This window comes from Euprymna scolopes, chromosome 40 (genome assembly GCF_053919585.1).
Source record: "Euprymna scolopes isolate OS-2025 chromosome 40, ASM5391958v1, whole genome shotgun sequence".
Lineage (NCBI taxonomy): Eukaryota > Metazoa > Mollusca > Cephalopoda > Sepiida > Sepiolidae > Euprymna > Euprymna scolopes.
Window position 1 is genome coordinate 22,350,344 of NC_136521.1, and position 19,272 is coordinate 22,369,615.

Consider the following 19,272-nt stretch of genomic DNA (forward strand, 5'->3'; position numbering starts at 1 on the left):
TCCTTGACGGGTACATTCATCATCCAAATTTTTTTTATTTTTTTTTTATTAGGTTGAATTTTAAATAATACCCTAATATTTTAATATAAGAAAATAATTTGGCACTTTAATTTAGAAAAATATGTTTTTATAAAATATATTTAATTTTATAATTATTTTTACTTTGTAATATTTCTTTCACACTCTATTTTTTTTTTTCGACCCTCAGTGGATGTAGTTTTTGGGTGTACTTTCTTTCTTTTCTTTTCTTTCTTTTTTTTGAGGGAGGGGGTACTGACTGCTGCTGATGCTTTGTGATCCCAAAATAATTTCGTATGAAATTTTAATATTTTTAAATCAGATTTTTCTAGTTTAAAATTTTATTAAAAAGATAATTAATTAATTAATTGATTGATTCAAATAAATTTTAAGAAGAAAATTGTTAGAAAAAGAATATTAAACAGCTGTTTTTTTTCCGGCGGATACGAAACGACAGAAACTGCTTTGTGTTTGACGAAAATCCGTTAGTGACGTCACAAACACGTGGTCTCATTCCTATATAAAGAAGAAACCAATCTCTAGTAGCCATTTTGGAAAATTTCAGGCGACCACTGCACTTCACTCCATCTCTACGTCGTTGTTTATTATCAACGATTATTTGATTCCCCTTAAAACCAATTCATTTGTTAGTTCTGACACCAACAAAATCTTCCCTACACGCAGGGGCTAATTTACTTTTTCCTTAACATTGATTTTCGCTGTAATAGACAATTTTGGCGTCAATATATCAACCATCTTGTTCATACCAGAAGGGAGACTGGCTACGTGTTCGTCCATTTTCAAAATACTTAATTACAAAGAAAACAAAAGATTTGAATTGATTCCCATCTTAAAGCAGATTTTTCTTTTCCAGTTATTTTTATATAACAAAAATAACGAAAGCAACTCATTAAAAAAAAAAAAGCAAAAATCCAAAGGAAATAAGGAATTTCTAATGGCGAAGAAAAACATATGAAGAGGAGCGTTGTTGTTAAACAACATCGTTATAATCTTCGACAAATATTTCGTGTATTTTTTTTTTTTTTCGTTATAGTAACTGCGCATTTAACACATTTTACTCATAAAAAAATAGCTAGTTGTGCTTTTGCAGCCAACAAGAATATTAGTTCGTCCTTTTTCAGTAAAAAAAAAGAAAGTTGATGTTGCGCGAGAACAAAAAAACAAAAAGAACTCCTCTCTTGACCTGAGACATACAAAAGAACAAAAAATCTAAAGATGTCGTCAGTCCATTATAAGTTCAAAAGCTGTTTGCAATACGACACAGTCACCTTCGACGGTCTCCACATTTCGCTGATTGACTTGAAAAAGGCCATTATTTTACAGAAGAAGTTGGGAAAATCCACAGAATTTGACTTGCAAATCACAAATGCTCAAAGCAAACAACGTAAGTATATTTTTGTTCTTCCATGTGAAACATTTTCTGGTAAATTTTTAATGTATCGATTTATATCGATGCACTGAAATTATACCAGGAAATGTTTATTTTTATAAAAGCAAAATGCTTAATCTTGCAGTTTATAGCCGAGAAATCTGAAAACAAACTTTTACCAAATGCTTAAAAATTATAAATAAAATTTAATTTATCGTAGATTTTTCCGGACATCAAAGATGGCGTTGATCGTCTTTTGGAAGTGGTCGCTAATTTTAAAGATTGTAAAAAAAAAAAAAAAAAAATCCTACGTCCAAAGTGAAGCTCGTCAGTCGGATTTTTTTTTCTAAATATTCCTTAGTCCGAAAAAGAAAGCTGAAATTTAATTTTAAAATACTTTTTTATAGTAGCAACCAAAAGATGCGAAAAATAGATCTTACCAAAGTCGAGACAAATTACCCTTCCTACGTGAAGTTTTTTTAAATCGTTTTAAGTTTAATTTTTAGTACGAAACGATTTCAATTACAACGAATAAAAAAAAAATGGCTACCATTAGCTTTGTAAAGTATTCGTTAATTTTCGATTTTTAAACGATTATCAAGTCAATTGTTTTTCTACTGAACTGTTTATTTCTAGCTTTTTCAAAATTTTAAAAAGTAACTTTGAGTAACATTTATTGTATATTTAACTTTGTTTAGCCCTACTCTGAAAAATGCTGAAACATTTTTTCAAAATGTATAGATAGAAAATAAAATTGATACATTTGGTAAAAGTTGTGTGGTACGAAAGGTACTTAACTTAACCTTTAATGCATTTTTCTCAAATTTATATGCTAATTAACATCTTGCATAATAGATATTTAATCTTAAATTTATGATTTTTTTTATAAAGTAACAATATTGTATCTACATTTTGTTTAAAACGTGATGTTTTCCACTGGAGAGCTATTTTACAACTGTCCTGTTTTTAAATCTCCGAAACAGCGACATGATGGGTATGGGTGGTGTGGTGTACGCAGCTGATTACCCTCGTTTTCTATTTTACAATTTTAGTTGAGGTTGTTCTCTTAGTTGAATTTTTTTTTTTTTTTTTTTTTTTTCGGGAATTTAAATTGCGTTTTATTTTTACTGTTAGTCGAAGCTTGTGTAATATTGATCCGTACTATTTTTTAAATAGTATTTTCAAGTTTCAAGACCACCCGTCTCCCTCTGCCCCTCTACCGCCGCCCCTTCCCCTCCCCACAATGTAAACAGAATTCTTTTGAAAAATTAAAGTTCTGCTTGGTGTATATCGGCGCGTTACTTGCGGAAAAACGATAAATTAAACTGCAGAAGCACCTGTTAAATCCATACAAATTCTATAATTGAATACCCCCCCTCAAAAAAACAAAACAAAAAAAAAACGAACAGCGGTTTTCGTAAACCGCCCGTAAAAACTTATTTTTTTACTGAGGTGAAAACTTTAATTTTATTTAAACTATTTATTTTATGAAAAATATTTCCTGTAATTTAAAATATCCACCATATATCCATGATGCGCCTTGTGAAAGATCACATACGCGCATGTACATTTCAATTGGAACTAACGCGTAGCGTGCATAATAACGAATATGGCGCAAAATAGTGCGAAGGTTCAGGGGTTAATACCATGCAAACGGTAAATTTGCGACGGGTTTGAATGATTCGTTGTCAGCGATCCCGAAAAGCTTCAAAGAACCAAATTTTATTGGTCGGTGTTCTGTTGTAGTTAAAGTAAACATTTACTTTAAGTCAATTAACTTACATATTAGCATGAATTTTTTAAAATCTATTTAATGAATTTGGTACTCATGCAGAGTGATCCGCCGTGCTGAAATGTTATTTAAAGCCATTCTTAACTTGGGAAGGGTGTTTTGTACCTATTCTGTACTTTAACCTTACAATTGAATAAAAAACCCAACTTTAATTAAACTTGGAAATACGATTTAAAAAATAGCGCGGATCACTCTCTGCATTAGCACCATGATTTTTAACGTAGGCGCTTTTCAATTACAACTTTCGGGTCCGCTGACTAAACTGCTTTTTTTTTTAAAAAAAAGAAGCTAAATTCGGAAATGGATGACCGATTGTGTTGTATCAGAAACTAAGGTATTTTAGAAAAAGCGTGAACTCAAACTAGTAGATAAAATATTGTTTTTGTAGATTTCGGTGTGCAAAAAAAGAATCTGAAAACCGTATCCGTCGCAAATTAAGTTTCGGAGGTATTAATATTTTTCCAATGGATTATATTTATAAAATCAGCTATAATGACGTAAGTCGGCTGATTTACGCACGCGCACAGACCGAAGAGAAATCATTTATTAAAAAAATCAGCATTTTATTAGTTTCGGTCGGTAAAAAAAAATATCACAACGCATTGTATTTGTTCACGGAATTTCGCTTCTTGCGCACGAGCGTAAAATGACTTGTCACATTGCGAAGGAATTTTTAGCGGGTATTTATAAAAAATGTGGTTCATTTGTGTTACGTAGTTTTTAATTCTTTTTAATTGACCTAAAAAATTTTCGTGAGCAGTTTACAAAAACAACCATTTTTCCGGAAGTAACGTGCCGAAATTTATCGCGCAGAGTAATAATCACACATTTCACAAAAACTGTTTACATTGGCGGAGCGGATGGGGGCGGCGGTGTTGCGGCCGGATTGTGTGTTTACATTGGTGGAGCGGGAGCGGAAGAACCTGTTAAGCTAAACAAGTTCTATATAATCCCCCCTCCCAAAAAAGAATGAAAAACATGTTTTTTTTTTTTAAACTGGTCGCGTAAACTTACTAACAGCATTATTTTTACTATAAACTGAGATAAAAACTTATTTTATGAAAATATTTTTTGTAATTTAAAATGTCCGCCATGTATACATGATGCGCCTTGTGAAATGTCACGTGACTACTGTTCATGCGTAGCCTAAATGAAGTCGGTGAAATGGCCGCTGTGCGCATGCGCAATCAGCCGACTTACGCCATTATAGCGGATTTTATAAAGAAAATAATCCATAAAAATGTTCATATCTCCGAAACTATTAATTTACGACGGATACGGTTTTCAGATTGTTTTTTAGCACACCGAAATCTACAAGAAAAATTTTCTACTAATTCGAGTTCACGCTTTTTCTAAAATTTTACCAAAACTAAACACCCTCTACAAATTTTTAAATATTGACATTTTGGCGTTGTTTACTTTAGCATCCCCGTTGTTTTTGCGAGACTAAACATGTCGACGTACGTGATAAAATCGTCTCCGTCAATGTAATTATATTTTTAAAGTACTAGAGCATTTATTGACCCGTGCTGAAATGTTATTTGAAAAGCCATTCTTAACATGGGGAGGGTGTTTTGTACCTGTTCTATACTTTAACCTTACACTTGAATAAAAACAAAACTTCAATTAAACTTGGAAATACGATTTAAAAAATAGCGCGGATCAGTAAGTGCATTAGCACCATTTTTAACAAGTTTTTTCCCCCTAAAAAATTAGATACGGGCAATTTAATGGCTACTTCTGTAGGGGGCATGGTTTTTAACGCCGGTTAATCATAATTTTTTAAATATGAGTACTTTATTGTATTTGAAGGATTATAGTTTAAAGTAAATTTCTCAAAGGAAAAAAAATGTGAAATAAAAAAATACATGGAATAATTTTATCTCAAATCTGAAAAACCTTAGATTTCACGTAAAAATTCATTGACAAAAATCGCGTTTACATTTTTCTGGCAATGAAAATATAAGTTTTCTGGAATTATTTCAAAGTTAAGTATTAAGTTAGTCATAAGATAATGAATTAATACAATAAATGTACTTTTTTAGAAGTAATAATTATCCAAAAATGTATCACTGGTTGGACCGAGACTTGTTTATCGTATCCCAAAAACTCTGGCTGCAATATTCAAATATGTATGGAAGGACAAATTAGATATAATTCATGTCTTTAATCGAGCGACTTTTTTTTTTTAGTTGACCCTCCTTTCATTTTTTTTTAGTTGACCCTCCTTCATTTTTTTTTAGTTGACCCTCCTTTCATTTTTTTTTAGTTGACCCTCCTTTCATTTTTTTTTTTTAGTTGACCCTCCTTTCATTTTTTTTTTTTAGTTGACCCTCCTTTCATTTTTTTTTTTTTTTTAGTTGACCCTCCTTTCATTTTTTTTTTTTTTAGTTGACCCTCCTTTCATTTTTTTTTTTAGTTGACCCTCCTTTCATTTTTTTTTTTAGTTGACCCTCCTTTCATTTTTTTTTTAGTTGACCCTCCTTTCATTTTTTTTTTTTTAGTTGACCCTCCTTTCATTTTTTTTTTTTTTAGTTGACCCTCCTTTCATTTTTTTTTTTTAGTTGACCCTCCTTTCATTTTTTTTTAGTTGACCCTCCTTTCATTTTTTTTTAGTTGACCCTCCTTTCATTTTTTTTTAGTTGACCCTCCTTTCATTTTTTTTTAGTTGACCCTCCTTTCATTTTTTTTTAGTTGACCCTCCTTTCATTTTTTTTTTTTAGTTGACCCTCCTTTCATTTTTTTTTTTTAGTTGACCCTCCTTTCATTTTTTTTTTTTAGTTGACCCTCCTTTCATTTTTTTTTTTTTAGTTGACCCTCCTTTCATTTTTTTTTTTTTAGTTGACCCTCCTTTCATTTTTTTTTAGTTGACCCTCCTTTCATTTTTTTTTAGTTGACCCTCCTTTCATTTTTTTTTAGTTGACCCTCCTTTCATTTTTTTTTAGTTGACCCTCCTTTCATTTTTTTTTAGTTGACCCTCCTTTCATTTTTTTTTAGTTGACCCTCCTTTCATTTTTTTTTAGTTGACCCTCCTTTCATTTTTTTTAGTTGACCCTCCTTTCATTTTTTTTTAGTTGACCCTCCTTTCATTTTTTTTTAGTTGACCCTCCTTTCATTTTTTTTTAGTTGACCCTCCTTTCATTTTTTTTTAGTTGACCCTCCTTTCATTTTTTTTTAGTTGACCCTCCTTTCATTTTTTTTTAGTTGACCCTCCTTTCATTTTTTTTTAGTTGACCCTCCTTTCATTTTTTTTTAGTTGACCCTCCTTTCATTTTTTTTTAGTTGACCCTCCTTTCATTTTTTTTTAGTTGACCCTCCTTTCATTTTTTTTTAGTTGACCCTCCTTTCATTTTTTTTTAGTTGACCCTCCTTTCATTTTTTTTTAGTTGACCCTCCTTTCATTTTTTTTTAGTTGACCCTCCTTTCATTTTTTTTTAGTTGACCCTCCTTTCATTTTTTTTTAGTTGACCCTCCTTTCATTTTTTTTTAGTTGACCCTCCTTTCATTTTTTTTTAGTTGACCCTCCTTTCATTTTTTTTTTAGTTGACCCTCCTTTCATTTTTTTTTAGTTGACCCTCCTTTCATTTTTTTTTTAGTTGACCCTCCTTTCATTTTTTTTTAGTTGACCCTCCTTTCATTTTTTTTTAGTTGACCCTCCTTTCATTTTTTTTTAGTTGACCCTCCTTTCATTTTTTTTTAGTTGACCCTCCTTTCATTTTTTTTTAGTTGACCCTCCTTTCATTTTTTTTTAGTTGACCCTCCTTTCATTTTTTTTTAGTTGACCCTCCTTTCATTTTTCTCCTTTCATTTTTTTTTAGTTGACCCTCCTTTCATTTTTTTTTAGTTGACCCTCCTTTCATTTTTTTTTAGTTGACCCTCCTTTCATTTTTTTTTAGTTGACCCTCCTTTCATTTTTTTTTAGTTGACCCTCCTTTCATTTTTTTTTAGTTGACCCTCCTTTCATTTTTTTTTAGTTGACCCTCCTTTCATTTTTTTTTTTTAGTTGACCCTCCTTTCATTTTTTTTTTTTAGTTGACCCTCCTTTCATTTTTTTTTTTTAGTTGACCCTCCTTCCTTCATTTTTTTTTTTTTTAGTTGACCCTCCTTCCTTCATTTTTTTTTTTTTTAGTTGACCCTCCTTCCTTCATTTTTTTTTTAGTTGACCCTCCTTCCTTCATTTTCTTTTTAGTTGACCCTCCTTCCTTCATTTTTTTTTTAGTTGACCCTCCTTCCTTCATTTTTTTTTTAGTTGACCCTCCTTCCTTCATTTTTTTTTTAGTTGACCCTCCTTCCTTCATTTTTTTTTTAGTTGACCCTCCTTCCTTCATTTTTTTTTTTTTTAGTTGACCCTCCTTCCTTCATTTTTTTTTTTTTTAGTTGACCCTCCTTCCTTCATTTTTTTTTTTTTTAGTTGACCCTCCTTCCTTCATTTTTTTTTTTTTTAGTTGACCCTCCTTCCTTCATTTTTTTTTTTTTTAGTTGACCCTCCTTCCTTCATTTTTTTTTTTTTTAGTTGACCCTCCTTCCTTCATTTTTTTTTTAGTTGACCCTCCTTCCTTCATTTTTTTTTTAGTTGACCCTCCTTCCTTCATTTTCTTTTTAGTTGACCCTCCTTCCTTCATTTTTTTTTTAGTTGACCCTCCTTCCTTCATTTTTTTTTTAGTTGACCCTCCTTCCTTCATTTTTTTTTTAGTTGACCCTCCTTCCTTCATTTTTTTTTTAGTTGACCCTCCTTCCTTCATTTTTTTTTTTAGTTGACCTTCCTTCATTTTTTTTTTTTAGTTGACCCTCCTTCATTTTTTTTTTTTTTTAGTTGACCCTCCTTCCTTCATTTAAAAATCCAGAAAAGTTAAATTCATTAATTATACTACTGACAATTTATTTGAAAAAGTTAGCACCATTATTAATATTAATACAGAATTACAGTTGGTTAAGAAAACAATTTATAATCATTGAAAAAATTACACTAAAAATACACTTACATTAAACTTTATCAGAAGGTTTGTGAAATTTCAAGTTGAACACAAACAGGCGGGTACTAGTGCAGAGAGTGATCCGGACGTAAATAATGTTATTTAAAAAGCCATTCTTAACATGGGGATAGGGTGTTTTGTACCTATTCTATACTTCAACCTTACAATTGAATAAAAAAACAAACTTTAATTAAACTTGGAAATACGATTTAAAAAATAGCGCGGATCACTCTCTGCACTAGCACCATCGGGTGGGTAGTTGAAAAGAGGATGGTGGGCAAAACAGACTGGTTTTCTTTTCAACTCTGCGCATCCGTACTTACCGCATATTTTATCTAGTTCAGTTTTTTAAAGAAGTCTGTAAAAAAAAAAAAAATGAAGTTGATTTTTGAGAATTTTAAAAATCGCGTTTGCATCGTTTAGGTCAAAATGCTTAGAAATATAACCTTCAGTTCCATACCCCCCCCCCCCCCCGTTTTTAGCTTTTTGGGGATTTTTTGAAAATTCACCAGTTTTAGAGTATACAGCAAAAATTATCAACTTTATTCTACAATTTAAAAAAAAATTTTATTTGCTATGGGGGTCGAAAATTCCGCCTTTATTAATGTCATACCCAATTTGAATTAGAGAAATTATACACACTAATAAATTTTTAAAGATTTATTAATAAAACAATTTGTAAAGAAAGTTCTTGTTCAAAGACTCAACTCTACTTCCCTACTTTCTGGCTGAGATGAAAGTTATCAGTTTTCTATCAATCCTAGACACTTTTTCTTTTTAATCTGCAAAGTAATAAGATTGTTTTATTAGATTAGCTCTTGTTCAGAAAATGTCTTTAGTGTATTTTTTCTTTTCTTTTTAGGATATATCTATGATGAGGATCTTATACCAAAGAATGCATCTGTTATTGTAACCCGGGTTCCCATAACTGAACCTCAGAGACCACAAGCCAGATCATGGTAAGTCTGCAAAAATTGATTTAAATGTTAATATTGAATTTCAAGAGATTTGATTTCCTACTTTTCAGCATTTCATTTTAATCAAGTGATTGTATGCAAAGATACTCTTGCAAAAACAGATATCATGACTAAGCATGATTTTTATCTTGTGCAAAATGTCATAAAATGATTATTCAAACTTGAAATCATGGCCAATGAAGGTGACTGAAGTTTTTGACAGTGACTGCCTGTCATATCTCGCATTGCCAGTGAGTTGACTGTCCCAACCGCTGTTCAACACTTCCATCTTTTGTCTCTTCAGCTGTAGTGACACATTTACTGGTTTGAATGTGTGGTTCATTGCCTGGAAGAACTAATTCCTGGTATAATCCTCCCTACCTGTCTGGGTGAACAACTATCAAAGAGGACTTTGCTAAACTCTCAGGTCCTTTGACTATGGAATTGCATCTAGGTAGCCATTTTATGCTACTTTGCTCAGGATTGCTGTTCATTGGTCGCCATGATTAGAAATGTCATGCAGGCCAGAGAAAAAGCTAACTCAATCCAACCAAGGTAAACACTGTTCTGCAAAAACAGATAAACAGGTTTTTGTAATTTAAAGTTTTTTGTTTTTTTTTAACAGGGAAGAATAACTCTGCTGTTAAATTTACGAGTGAAAAATGTTCCGAATTTTTAAAATATTTTTTATTTTGACTACCGTTCTTGCCTTGGATGTTAAATTCATGTTTTAGCTGATGTAATCGCTAAGCTTCTTGAGGTACAGTTTTGAAGGGCTCCTTTATTTAATGTATGAGATTAGCCATCATTTTGAGTCTTAATTTAGAATTGTATTTATTGCCTGTACTGAGGTTGGCTAAAACATGAGAATATCATCCAAGATGAGAACAGTAGTGAGAATATAATCAACCCTCATCTCAATTTAGAATTGCATAAGTTGTAAGGTTTACGCTGATTGGCACTGAATAATTGAAAAACTTTGAAAATGACAACTGCTGTGTATGCAATGTTGATTCTATATGTAAATGGTAACATTTTTTGATGTAGTGTTATTGTACAAGTTGGCTAATGCCTATTTTCATTATTTCCATTTTTTTTCTATTAACAAAAATAATTGTCTTAAACTCTGAAGACTTGTTTTTAACGGACAAAACAAAATTTTACTTTTTTTACTCAAAATGTTTTAAATGCTTTTTAATGTTGAGGGAGATAACGGACGAGAAATTGTAGCTATATATTTCAATGTCGTCTGCTGATGTTTTACGTTTTAATCCAAGCTGGAAAAATTAAATTCCCTAAACAAAAACGGCTTTTCACCACTTTTGTCCCTTTTTATCTTGATTAAGATTATCGTGTTTCATGAATCCATATTTTGATCAAATTCATTACCTGATTTTGAATTTAGAAAATGTCTAAAACTTAATGTTCAGAAAAAATTGAAATTGGGTAAGTTTTGCTAATTCGTGTCTAACAATGTAAATCTAAAATATTTGAATTTTCTATTGTAATGGTGTCCCCCCCCCCCCCAATCAAATTTAAGACTTCAAAGAAACTAAAATTAACATCACATACCAACCTAGTTTAGATTGTGGAAGCAAGTGAAAAAAAGTGAAACTCCCTTTGATTTTAGCTTACAATTTTATGATTTTAAAAATATTTGATTTAATGCTAGATTTGTTTTGTCTTTTAGAAATTGACTAACAAGTTAGCCTATTTTTGGCTAGGGTATTATCCTTTCTTTAAAACTCGGCTTTATCACTCTCTATTCGTGATCCTAACAATTTCCTGTTCTGCATCTCCCTATGCTATTTAAATTTAATCTTTGTCATCAGATTTAAAGACCTCCATTGCACATCTTATATCATTTCTCTCCATGCAATGTATGTCCTCAACCCTCATTGGCCAGGTCTCACTACCTTACATATGTCGGTCTTGAAAAAATCTGGTTAGTAATGTTAGGAGTTTCTATAACTTATTCCACCCACTCTTAATTCATTAGCACCTGCGCTTATGTGCTCAATGATATCAAGATAACATTTATGAACAATCAAGTTTTTAAATCTAATGGATGCAAATAAAATTTGTACATTCTAAATATACAATTCTTTCTCTTGTATAATTAAATCTATTTTCATCCTTGCTTTCAGTTATTTTCAGTGAAAGGTGATTTATTTAAAAACAAATCTTTTCAAATTGGTGTGCCATATCTATGCTTATAAAGTTAACACATTTAGTACATTTAGAGATGTGTTCTAACTAGTGGTGTACCGATTAATCAGTCTAATCGGCCACTTTGCTGATTAATTTGCCGATTATTTACTTTTCTCTTTCCTATTAAATTGAAATCATTCTATCACTGCCAAATGACTCTTCAGATGGATTTGACACAATAACATAGTAACTGCTGATGTAACTTAACATTTAAGTGTCTGGTGACTATTATGACTTTGTCTTTAAATAAAATTACAAAATACAATTTCCAATTCTTAAATGAATATAATTGAACAATTAAATAAGAAATTACAAACCAAGTACAAATTGTAATTCTTTAAGTGAATAACTATAAGCTGAAGTTCTTATCCTGCTGCTCTACTTCCTCTTCTATTCTAGCTGCTTGTCTCCTCTCCTCAGTATTTAAAGTTGAATACTTTTTAAGTTGTAATTTGAAACACTTTCTCATGATGCAGGCTGTTCCTCATAGGTTCATACACATTACCATCTGTAGTATAGAGCCTCTCACCCTCCAAAATGAAGGTTATGTGCTTAAATATTTTGAAGCCAGTTTACTAAGCAGTGGTAAGGTCCCCCTGTGACTACTTGGCCACTACTGAAATGGGCCATCACCTCTTGCGAATAGTTGTAAAGCTACGTAATGGTCAAATTCTTTTGTGCACTTCATCAAAAGGGATTTACTCCTTTTGAGTCAGATTGTGATTATTGTATTTCTTTTGTAGTTGCAGTTTCCAGGTTTAACTCGGCTTCTACCTGCTCTAAGTTTTGATTTGTTATTGTAGGCTTATTTGACGCTAATTCATCAAACAAGCTTGAAGGAGAGTTTTATTTTCACTAACCTGCTGATTCTGCTTCATTATCATCAGTAGAAAATAGATGTAGAATCCGATTCTTGGTGTTTTCCATGTCATTCTTTTGAAATTTAAATGTGAATCTTGGATTTAGAAAAGTAGACAAGCTTTTATCATTTAGATTGGATGAAAATCTTGTTTCCATTGATTCACTGAATTGTTTAACAGTGGTAAGGATTCTACTAAAGTAAAAAATATCGGAATTATATTGAACAGCTTTTGAAAGAAATAACCTCAAGCGAAAATTGTAGGTATTATCATTGATATGGTTGAAGTTCAGACTTTCTTTTTTGGTGATTTCTTCAAATGGATTCAGTAACTGAACAATTTCTTGAACAAGTCCCCAATGGTAAGTTAAGGTAGGAATTTATAGCATTGCAAATTCTCATGAAAAATATGAACGAATTTCTTAAAAAAAAAAAAAAAAAAAAAAAATCTGTGCGCATCATTCTGCTTCACATATGCCACAAGTCCTTTCTGATTAATGTTTACCGGTTAAAAAATTTTCTGAAAAAAAGCCAAGTTTGTTTGCTTATTTTAAAACTCGTGAACATGAATAAGATCGACTCTCTAGGTATTAACATAAAGCAGAACGGTCTGCACAAACCAGAAATAAATCATTTGTAATCAAAGCGTTAACTTGAACAAAGCCAATACAAAAATAAAGATGTTAAAACAATAAAACGAGTGACTGGAGAAGGGGTTGAGGAAATCACCTCAAATAGACCAATATGATCAGTGCCAAACGAAGAATTCAACAGAATCACAAAGAAATACCAATTGTATAAATAACTTGTTAACATGCAGTTCTTTTATTAAAATTAAATTGATGTTGAACATGTAAGTTTACTTAATTGCATCGCCATGGTAAACAAAATGGAAAATACTACATAAAATTATTGCATTTGATTTAAGTCGTACATGGTGTAAAGAGCTGACATTTTGATATAGCATTTTACAATATGTATTGGTTAGGCATGCAAAATTCCAGATGTTTGATTGGTTTTTGTGATATGATTTGGAAATTGTTTGATATTTGGTACTTTATTTTCGCCACTAAAATTGAACATAACATTTTTATCGACTTATATATTACAGCTGGAATTTAAAAAAAATAGGCATAATAACCAGTTTAGAATTATTGAATGTTCATATTGTCGTTTTATTCAGTTTTATTTGATACTTAAAAAAAATTGTCCATCAGTGCAATTTTGCTTTTAGAAATGCAATGTTCATTTTACACACCTCAAAAATGAAGGCTGAAATTGAATTAGAAATGTTTTTACTGTCTTATACTAGGAGTGATGAAAGCATCTTTTGCGACATTTTTACTGGTTACTTTTTTGTCAGGTGGTTTCAAAGTTGCCATGTAATATACAAATGTTTGTGCTTCATCCTCAGCAAGTTAGCGTATACTGCTGATCATCAATGGAAAGTAGATGTAGAATCCAATTCTAAAAACATTTTCTGTGCCAATCTTTTCAAATTAATGTTTGAATGGGTCTAGGAAAGTAGACATACACAAATTTTATTATTTAGATGAAAATCTTGTTTCGATAACCTGAATGGTTCCACAATGGTACAAAGGATTCCACTAAAGTCAGAAATACTAAAATTAGATTGGACAGCTTTTGACAGAAATAACCTCAGAGCTAAATTTGTACGTATTATCGTTGATATGTTTGTTCTGTAACTTGCTTCTTTCGCGATTTCTTCAAATGAACTCAGGAACTGAATATAAGTCCCCATTGTTAAAGTTAAGGTAGGAATCTTATCAACAGCACACATTAATTTTTTCATATAATATTTTGAATTCCACCATGTGGTCACATCTTGAATAAGTTTTTTTTCAAATTAAGCTGATCTTGTATTTCAGTTAATTTTCTAATTGCTAATAGAAAGCAATTAAAGTGAGAAACTGTATTTCTGTTAAATGATGTAATGGTTGTCTTCACAGCCTGAGTTACAATGTATGATAGTTATTCTAAATCACATTCCCTGACACCAGCAACCCTATTTATTCCTGCATCCCACAAGACTAAGAAAATTTTATTTCATAATCAAACATTGTGCAATTCACTTATTGCACATGTGTGTGCACCAGGGAATGGAACAACTCTAAGCCGACAGCTCTGCACTGTTGAAATCATTTGAAAACCAGTGACCTGTCAAACTCGAAAAGGGAGCATTATCTGTTGTAGTTGTCCAAATGTTTGTAGTTCATAAAATGTTGCTAATTTCAGCAAGAAACGGTTGAATTTTTTACTTCTGTAAACATATTGAAAATTATTTTGCAGGGAAATACATTTTTGATAAAATGCTGTAATTTGAACAAAGTTTTGCAACAAGCCTATTAAATCAAATGTCATGTTACAGAATATAGTTTAATATCAATCATTTCTCTTATCAGATAATGGATCTCTTGTAACCTGTGATTATTAATATCCTTAATTTTCTTTTTGGCTAATATTGATTCTATAATAGTTTGGTGTTTCACTGGAGGCTCATAGTTGCTGCCACTTGTTCCTGAAATGTTTGTCCCTAAATATTCATTGTGCTTCCTTTTTTTATTACAAGAAATTGGTTGTCATGATGGTTGAAGGTTATTGTAAATATTTAGTTAATTTTTTACATATTGAAATTACATATGTCTGATATGTAATTAGTAATTTATCTCAATAGAATATACATTATCGAAACCAGTAAAATAAAGATATATATGTAATGGTAGCAAGAGTCCAAAAATGAGGAACAAGAGTATGACTGAAGAATGCATTATTTTCGGTTCACACATCGTCGCAATTTACTGTACAATTCAACATGAAAGATGAAGTAATTTTCTTTGACAAATGATTTTAAAATAAAAATAATTCAATAGGATGAAAGGAAATTTTCCATATGTTTACATTTGCCTTAAATTCATTGCAGTTGTAAAAGTCTACATGTTAACAGCGCGTCATTTGATATGGTTTGGCAATGCATGTCTAATTTTCACTAGCAAGCAAGAGTTAATTTGTCTTCCTTTCCAATATAATTAATAGTATCATTTATGACAATTTGTTGATAAATCGGCATTAGAAAATCTATTAATCTACCAATTAATCAGTAATCGGCCAATTTGATAATCGGTACCTCCCTAGTTCTAACATATCCTACTTATAGTAGCAATACACACGGACGATAAAAATGCTTTGGATAATTATACATTTCAAGGGGGGGGGGTTCTGCTAAAATCATATTCTAAAAACCAAAACATCTTAAGTCCTCAAAATACGACCGTTTTTGTTAAAAAATGAATATATTTTCAAATAAATTAATAGTTTACATTATATATAAAGTTTTAAGCAAATAAAGTGCTAAAAATGTTATGAAACAGCGTTTTCTGTAAGATTTTGTAATTTTGAAAATTTCTTCGGACACTCACTGTTAAATAAATCAATCTTTATTACATTTATCCGTTAAATATAAAGATGTAACCAGCTTTATCTTGTACCGAGCAATTTAAAATCATGATACCTGGAAAAAATCGTTCTATTTTTAATACAAATCTAAACGATTTGTAGGAGCAGCTACTATCGCTGATATTAATTACTTTACTGTAAACATTTTCTTTTGTTTTATTCCAGAACGAATTAAAAATTAAAAACAATGAAAATATGAATATAAAAAAATGTTCTTACATATTTAGTTGGAGCTCATATTATTAGAACATAATTAGCTTAACTAGAGCTATTGTTATCAGAATATATAATTTTAAAGCAATCCGGCATTATTTTTTGGTCAAATTTAAAAAATATATTTGAAAAACGTGTAACGTGTGCACTTTTATCCATTACATTAGGTTTTAACGGTGAATTAAAGTGTTTTGTTTAAAAAAAATTAAAAAAAACGAAAATGTGAAATAAGATTGTTTCACGTGTGCGAGCAGTACTGTATTTTGTCTTTTTTTTTTTTTTTTTTTTTCAGCGGATTATAATTGAATGGACACTAACCCAATTATATATATATATATATATATATATATATATATATATATAATACAAGAATCAATATTTAAATATTTGTAGGAGGTGCTCAGTTTCTAGTTAAGTTCCTATTTACTTGCCTCCCCACGGGGACAGTTAGACACAAGGTCAGTTTTTAATGCGAGGAAAATCCAGCTTCCCCAGAAAGGGTCAATCTGGATAGAAACAAACATAAATTCTCAGTCATGAAGGATTTCTCCTTCACTGACAAGTATCAGAATACTACAGTGTGACATTGGCCTGAAGTCCAGGTAGAGAAATGGTCTTAAACTGGAAAGTTTAACGAAATGTGTCACTCGGACAAGAAATATAATTGAAAATAAACCAGATTTATCAATTTGTGAATGGTTTGTTAGCTTTAGCCAAAAAGTTTTTTGATATTTAAATAAGTGGGCAAAAATACTTAAGTTTTCCAAACGTCACATTTTCTGTTGGTGACATCACTTGTTTGTAATGAAATTTATTTTTGTCTATTTGTCGTAATTAAGTTTCAGACCCTTTAAGAATTAAGACAAACAAAAATAAATTTCATATTTAAAAGTAATTTGATGTCCAAAATCTAAGGCATAACATTTTCAAAGGCCAATAATTATGACCCACTAACCGTAAATATCGGGGGTCAAACACCTTTAAAAAAAACCCAAAAAACTCCCATAATCCTACCTCTAACCCTAGGTACGAGTGGCAAGCCTCCTCTTAAACCTTTTAACAATAACGCTAAGTCTAAGTGGCAAGCTCCTCACCAAACAAAGTTCCTTGGTAAGATATGTCTAAAAAAAAAAAAATTCCTTTAAGAAAAGTGCACCATTTATCACCCATAAAAAAAATTAGTCAACTGTCCTAAAACGTTAGAATGGTCTGAAAATGGTGAATTATTTTACATTAAATTTGAAACTAACCCCCACTCTAAATTCTAAAATTGTTTTTGGTTCTCAAGTCTTCAGGGTAGTCACACATTTTCCTTTCCCTACCCTCATAATTGCACAAAGACCCTCTTAAAACCACACATAATAGTCTTTAGAAAAAAAAAGTGCACAGGATTTATCTCCAATAGAAAAATGGTTAACTGCCCTAAAACGCTAGAATGGCTCAAAATGGGGAATCAATTTACATTAAATTCTAAAATAATGCTTTTTTTTTTTTTTTTTTTTTCATTGAAGTTAAGGTATTCACACATAATTACCTACGATAAAATCGCATATTTTGGAGAGGTGGTCAGATGGGATGGGGGTTAACGGAAGGTATTAATCTTCAATAATACCAAAGAAATATTGCAATATATTCATTTTAAAACAGTCCTAGATTTCGATTTCAGTTATTTGTACATAAAATGTATTACAATTCAGTTTTGAGTTCTAACTTTTCTTTTAATGAATACACGGTATTTTTAAGGAATTGCAGCATATGTGCATTTACTGCAGATTATTTGGAAACCATTAATTTTTGGAGATTTTCAGGAGCATATTCTAATTCCTAGCACAAAAATACACTTACATGGTAAATTTCATTGCTTAAACTCTTTCTATAGATACCAATATTGAAATATTTTAAGCGTTTCAATTTTTTCATGTGTATTGCTACCTATAGAGATGCTAAACTGTATTTTGACAATTATAAAAATGCTTCCAAAATCAACATTGAGACTTTGACTTGTTCCACAGTTCCAATTTTCATCCTCTCATAAATTGATAGTAAATGATTCTTTTACTTGAAAGTAAAAAAAGTTATTTGTTTGGCTTATGTTTTGGAGAGAGTTAGACGGGCAGAGGTTTATACTTTGCTTTGACAAGGGCAGTGACCTAAAGGTAGTGTATCGATAAAAACACTGGGTTGGTTTCAGGAAGGGCATCTGGTCACATAAATTTGGAACTTAATTTCTACAAGTCATCCAACGCATGCCAGCAGATAAAACTGATGTTTAAACTAAGTGTAGGATGATCACTTAATTTTAATTTCCTGAGTTGTAATTCTCAGGATATGTTCACTTTTATTGGATTTTTGCCATGATACGGATTGAGGACAAGAAGTTTATCTCAAGTTATTTTGAGGATTTTTACAATTAAATTTATTTTCTTCACTAAAATTTTCAATTTTTTAAAATTGAAATCACTCCAATCAAGGCATGAAGCCACTTGATTAGGGGTGTGAGGTTATAAATAATCAAGGTGAAAAACTTGCCAGCGATAAATGTTAAATGAAATAGATTCTGACCAAGTAAAGAGCAATTCTTCCCTCTTTGTCAGAAACATTGCTTGTGGAATGTGAAGACTAAAGGACAATCAGGGAAGCGAGTTAGGCAGCTGCTGAAGTAAACCCAAGATCTTTCTACTCTCCTTAAGTCGGCTAATATCTTTTGTAGCTGTATAACAAGTGTCCTGTTTTACTCGAGATGGAACATCTATACATAAACATGTTATCATTTATGTAGTAATGCACATTTGCAGTTTTCTCGCCATAAAAATCATCCTTCATGACTTGACTTTAAGCCTTGGGGGTGGATTTTAATGACAGTAGAAAAAGTTAATTGATAAAGAACACTCCCTACCTCCAGTAAAAAAAAGGTTGTCTAAAATTTAAGGAATTTCACTTTTTTTATTTTATTTTTTACTGCTGGATTCTTTAAATAAATTTGAAATTTGGTTGACTGATTTTATTCTAGGTAGGTAAATATTTTGTATCTGTTTGCAATTAATTTCGTAACATTATTTTTTTCTTCTGATTTTCAGGCCTCATTATCGGAACGATGAGTACAGAAAAAGCGTATGTACATCTTTTTTTTATTTCAAAAATTTAGTTTTTACTTAATTTTCACCCTCCCTCCCTCCTACATAAAGATCAGAAGTTGGTCATATGTAACCATTATATGGTTTAATTACTCTTAGTTTTCAATTTTTTTAAGTAAAAGTATACTCTAGCTTTCAATAATTTTAAATAAAAGTATACGGATTTATTTTTTTAACTCCTAAAATTTTTTATCAGAAATAACCCTCCCTTTCTAGTTTTAGATGTGAATGCTTTTTTTTTTTTTTTTTTTT

General features: G+C 30.9%; 1 protein-coding gene across 4 annotated transcripts in view; it reads left to right on the top strand.

The window, feature by feature from the left end:
- Positions 1 to 566: 566 nt before the first annotated feature.
- LOC145265425 (uncharacterized) overlaps positions 567 to 19,272 on the top strand; it is a 73,088-nt gene continuing 54,382 nt past the window's right edge. For all 4 annotated transcript variants that reach the window (XM_080121256.1, XM_080121258.1, XM_080121257.1 and 1 more), the window contains exons 1-3: positions 567 to 1,423; positions 9,036 to 9,132; positions 18,964 to 18,997. In XM_080121256.1, coding sequence (XP_079977382.1) covers positions 1,255 to 1,423; positions 9,036 to 9,132; positions 18,964 to 18,997 — 300 coding nt within the window. In that variant the 5' untranslated portion in view covers positions 567 to 1,254. The remainder of the gene's footprint in view (positions 1,424 to 9,035; positions 9,133 to 18,963; positions 18,998 to 19,272) is intronic.